This window comes from Nelusetta ayraudi, unplaced genomic scaffold, assembly GCF_046127955.1.
Source record: "Nelusetta ayraudi isolate G7.1 ecotype Tasmania unplaced genomic scaffold, CSIRO-AGI_Nayr_v1 ptg000019l, whole genome shotgun sequence".
Taxonomy (NCBI): domain Eukaryota; kingdom Metazoa; phylum Chordata; class Actinopteri; order Tetraodontiformes; family Monacanthidae; genus Nelusetta; species Nelusetta ayraudi.
The window spans coordinates 8,978,838-8,983,357 of record NW_027466069.1 but is presented as its reverse complement, the minus strand read 5'-3'; the positions used below and the strand labels follow the sequence as shown (position 1 = coordinate 8,983,357).

Sequence of the window (4,520 nt, the reverse complement as noted above, 5' to 3'; positions counted from 1 at the left end):
ATGTAAAAACTACAACTCCCGCGAGTCCTTTCACATCCGGTTGAAAGTCATGTGACTGTCGCGGAGGCTAGCTTAAAACGAGCTGGACCGCAGGCGTGAAGATTAGAAGTGAACTGTCACAGACACGATGCATCGATGGACTGCGGGAAGAAGCTGTGTACTCTGGACAATGTCCCTTTCCTCAGAACATTTCCACAGCAATGATGAGGGTAGACTTGAGTCACATGACACCAATTGCAAATTTCAGAATTTAGAACTTTAATCTGAATCACCCGCGACGACAAAAAAGAAATAAGTTAGCTGCAACTCTCTTGGTTTTATGAATCGCTCCTTGCGGGTTGTTTTGATGTTCATCTTTGTTTTCGTTCTACTGCGCAGACTCGGATGTGTTCGCCACTTCCTGCAGGCTTCGGGCGCGGGGTCTGGAGTTTGAAGTCAGACAGAAATGGGTAAGAAATGCTTTTATATCGGTCGTCATATGAGTGCTCACACACAATGTGCAGTCATATGTGCCGTCAGCGTTTCCTGCGATTATCACTTGCGTAGTTTGATGCTTTTGTACAGCAACGCGTTGGTAAACACAGCGTTCTGAATGGCCAGATTTAGGTGCGCCACATTTGTACCACAATGTTTTATGCTTCCGCTTGCAGTAAATTCTGCCACCAGTGGTGCCTGATGGAGGACAGAAATCTGGAACTCTGCTGCACAGGGAGCTGAGGGCAATCAGACCCTCCATTGAATCCACTGAATCACTTTCAAATCCAAACTGTCTGTTCAAGCGGGGCCACAGCGACACATTCCTCAAGGATGCACTCAGCAAAATGTGACGCTCAGTTTGAAACTTGCGGAGGCACAAATGACAAAGATGCAACTGATCAGCGCCACACGGCCACAGCGCCCCCTGGCTGGATCAGGGAGGTGAAGCAGAGGAAATCAGGCAAGACTGCAGGCAAACTGGACGTCTACATCATAAGGTGACTTTTCGCTGGTTGTAATCCTTGTTGTGATGCACGTTCCCTTGCACAGAAACTTAAAATATTTCACATTTTTGTCAGATTTATAAGTGATTCCTTTGTTATGTATCTGAAGCCCACAATGCCTGAGGTTCCGGTCCAGGGCATCCCTGCATGCTTTTCTCTTGGAGAACCCTGATGGGAATTTGGACATAAACCTTTTTGATTTCACTGCTTCCAAAAGCGACACAGTCGCCGACGTCTCACGCGCGGGGGAAAAAACCAGGACAAAGAAGAAACCTCCAGACCGATCGCAGGAGGCTTCCACCGAAATACTGGATGGGCCTCCATCTGGCAGAGATTCCTCCACCGTTGGAGCCCCTGGAGATGAGGACGACGAGGCTTCAGCAGGTCCCTGCCAGGTGGAAAGCGACGCTGCACCGGTGAAGATCCAACCTGTAACGGAAGCAGAATCCGCACCGGGGCAGAGGAGCCCTCAGAGGGCCGCGTCATTGAGAGAGAAGCTCCTCAAGCTCGTTCCGGCTGGAAGCCAGCAGAACTCATCGGCCGCTGCAGGCGCCGAGCGGGCCGCCGCCTCGCAGCCTCCGAGTGTGGAACCTGCTGCCGAGAGTGAGAAAGAGGAGGAGGCGCAGATTCACAGAGGAGGTGACGACGGCTCTAATTCCGATCGAGACGCTGTCGCGAACGGCGGCTGTGATGTGGAAGAGGTGTTGTTACCTGAAGTCACTGCTGCCAGAGAATCCCAGAATAGTAAGTACCAGTTACACGCTGACAGCACACCAAATCAGAAGTTCCTGCTGAATCTGAAACCCCCCCTCCCACCCTACCCCCTGCTCTTTAAATTCTTTGCTCTAAACTGTTCGCTTGAGGCTACCACTTTCAGATCTTCTACCATTGTTCGCCTGGACTGCCGTGGAACAGGTTTTTGCATGATCCCAAATTTATCCCCCCATTAAACTTGGTAGATCCAGGAAACGGCGTAATTAGCCCTCTGTTTATGGCGTCCTGCGAAGATGCTTTTCTTTTCTCGCTTCCTGCTAAAAGGGATGCTTTGTTAGACCCTCCACATGCTGGTAAGGTGACGAACCCAAAAGCAGAGGTATTGATGTATTGATATCGGTACCCTTTGTGACATCACAAGGGGGGCATTTCAGGTTTGTATTTCAGCCCACATAGTGGTGACGCTTTGCATAATATGGGATCTTGAAATTAGCTTAATATAGAGTAGCACAATACAATCCTATTGTGTTTTTGATCATTTTTCGGAGTATTTCACCTGAAGATATTTTTATGAAATCGATGAGAATGATCGAGTTTACGCCCACGCAGCTTTGAAATTGAAGCAGCCAAAATATTGCATTCAAATTTCATTGACCCCACGGATGCCCAAAAGCAGTGTCCGTCTATTGCTCTGCCCTCAGTTGCTCCTTGTATGGACTTCTGTCATTCAAAAGCATGCACTGCAGGGTTCAGTGTCAGCTGACGCTCGCCAACCTTAGCCAGGGACGAATCCAAAATGTCCAAAAAAAGAAATTCCTTTCTTTCATGTGCGGCACAATTTCGGTAAATTTTGCAGCATTCGGTCGGCCGGTTCCTCCCTAGCAGCCTCTTTAAAGCCCCAGAGCGCGGCGGAGCTCCTCCTGCTGCTTCCATCAGCTGTCACATCATCAATAAACACCAGTGACCCAGTTCCACTGGCAGCCACTCCTGCTCTTCGGCTGACAGATGGATCATCTGTCAGCCGAGGCGCACGTACGGCTGATGTTTGACAGATAACGCGGTTCGGTTCGGATCACGAGGCATTGCTTTCCACCTCCGCGGTTTCACCCTTTCCCAGCGTCCCATTCCTGAAACTAAACGCAACAAAAAAAATAAATATACCGCCGTGCGAATATCTGCGCCGTCTTTCACTTTTCAAGCTTCTGCTGTTACAGCTCGGGCCGTTGCCACGCTCACGTTTGTTGGTTTGCTCATCCCTGAGAGGAAACGGGCTATCTTTTGTTACCTGGATGTAAATATGCAAAATGTACGCTCAAAAATATTTTGCGTCCGCTTTCAGAGGCCAAGAGCGGCGATGACAAAAGGAAAACGAGCCCCTACTTCAACAGGAAGGCCGCCAGAGACGGTAATAACGGGAAGAACCAGGAGAGCTGCGGCGTGTTTGATTGAAAGGCTCTGAATTTGCTTGTTGAAATAAAGTTGCATTCCGTTCGGGTGTGTGTGTGTGTGTGTGTGTGTGTGTGTGTGTGTGTGTGTGTGTGTGTGTGTGTGTGTGTGTGTGTGTGTGTGTGTGTGTGTGTGTGTGTGTGTGTGTAGCCCTGAGCCCACCCAGGAGGAAGGCCTTCAAGAAGTGGACGCCTCCCCGCTCGCCGCACCACCTGGTGCAGGAGACGCTTTTCCACGACCCCTGGAAGCTCCTGGTGGCCACCATCTTCCTCAACAAGACCAGCGGTAGCCTTCCAAAGTGCCCGACCCCAGTTCTTTTTTTTTTCACCTCCTCCATTTTCTTTTCTTTTTTTTTTTACATTTTCACCTCCCCCGCAGGCAGGATGGCCGTCCCCGTGCTGTGGCAGTTCTTCCAGCGCTACCCGTCGGCGGAGGCCACCCGGCGGGCCGACTGGAAGCCCATGTCTGAGCTGATGAAGCCCCTCGGCTTGCACGAGCTCCGAGCCAAAACGCTCATCCGCTTCTCAGGTGAAGCCCAAGCCCAACACTCCACACCCCCACCACCACCACCACCACCTTATCACGGCCGCGTGAATTATTATTGACACGCGTGGTCGATTCCGAGAGTGTTTGCGGTAGTGTTGTAATCAAGACCGCACCAACCGAGACCAAGACCTTATCAAGACGAGAGAGTATCGAGACAAGGCCAAGACTTTCTATATATATCAAAGAAAAATAACAAAACAGAAACATTTTAGGTTGTGTGTTTTCTCCCGCGCAGAGGAGTACCTGACCAAACAGTGGCGCTACCCCATCGAGCTGCACGGCATCGGGAAGTACGGAAATGACTCGTACCGGATCTTCTGCGTGGACGAATGGAGACAGGTGCGCTCGCTGCCCGCGTCGGCTTCCGTTTCGTCGGCTTCGTCACTACTGGAACATAGATTTGATCGTTTGTCGCTCCTTTTTTCTTTTCTTTTTTTCCTTTTTTATTCTCAGGTGACTCCAGGGGATCACATGCTAAACAAGTACCACGCATGGCTGTGGGAGAACCACGCAACGCTCGGAATCTGAAGCAGCAAAGGCGCAGGATTAAATTATGACCGCAGTTACGGAGAGTTGGACAAAAGAAAGAGAAAAGAAAAATGAGGTCCAACGTGGAGTCACACCTGATTGTTCTTAAATTATGCACTGCTCTTTTTTTTGGAAGGGTACCAGTCTTTTACACTGTTTTTAGCCAATACATAATAAAATGTTTTATATTAAATGTGTTTTGTTTTTTTCATTTGATCCTCTTATTTTTCTTCTTCTTCTTCTTCTCCCGGCTCCATTTGAAAACATCTTTTGACTACGTGCGGTTATCCCACTTGTCACGGTCCA

At 49.4% G+C, this 4,520-nt stretch overlaps 1 protein-coding gene across 3 annotated transcripts; it reads left to right on the top strand.

Moving 5' to 3' along the window:
• Positions 1–91: 91 nt before the first annotated feature.
• On the top strand, positions 92–4,407 carry mbd4 (methyl-CpG binding domain protein 4). Of its 3 annotated transcripts, none has more exons than XM_076027004.1 (9): positions 92–209; positions 379–449; positions 780–974; positions 1,090–1,724; positions 3,034–3,099; positions 3,291–3,425; positions 3,519–3,668; positions 3,922–4,025; positions 4,140–4,407. In XM_076027004.1, exons 1-9 carry the CDS (start codon positions 201–203, stop codon positions 4,212–4,214), a joined length of 1,440 nt encoding a protein of 479 aa, XP_075883119.1. In that variant the 5' UTR covers positions 92–200; the 3' UTR covers positions 4,215–4,407. The 3 variants fall into 3 exon arrangements, 2 of the variants coding, with proteins under 2 accessions (XP_075883119.1, XP_075883120.1); XM_076027005.1 differs by having other exon boundaries at positions 141–209; positions 651–974; XR_012926710.1 differs by lacking the exon at positions 4,140–4,407 and having other exon boundaries at positions 3,291–3,438.
• Positions 4,408–4,520: the final 113 nt, after the last annotated feature.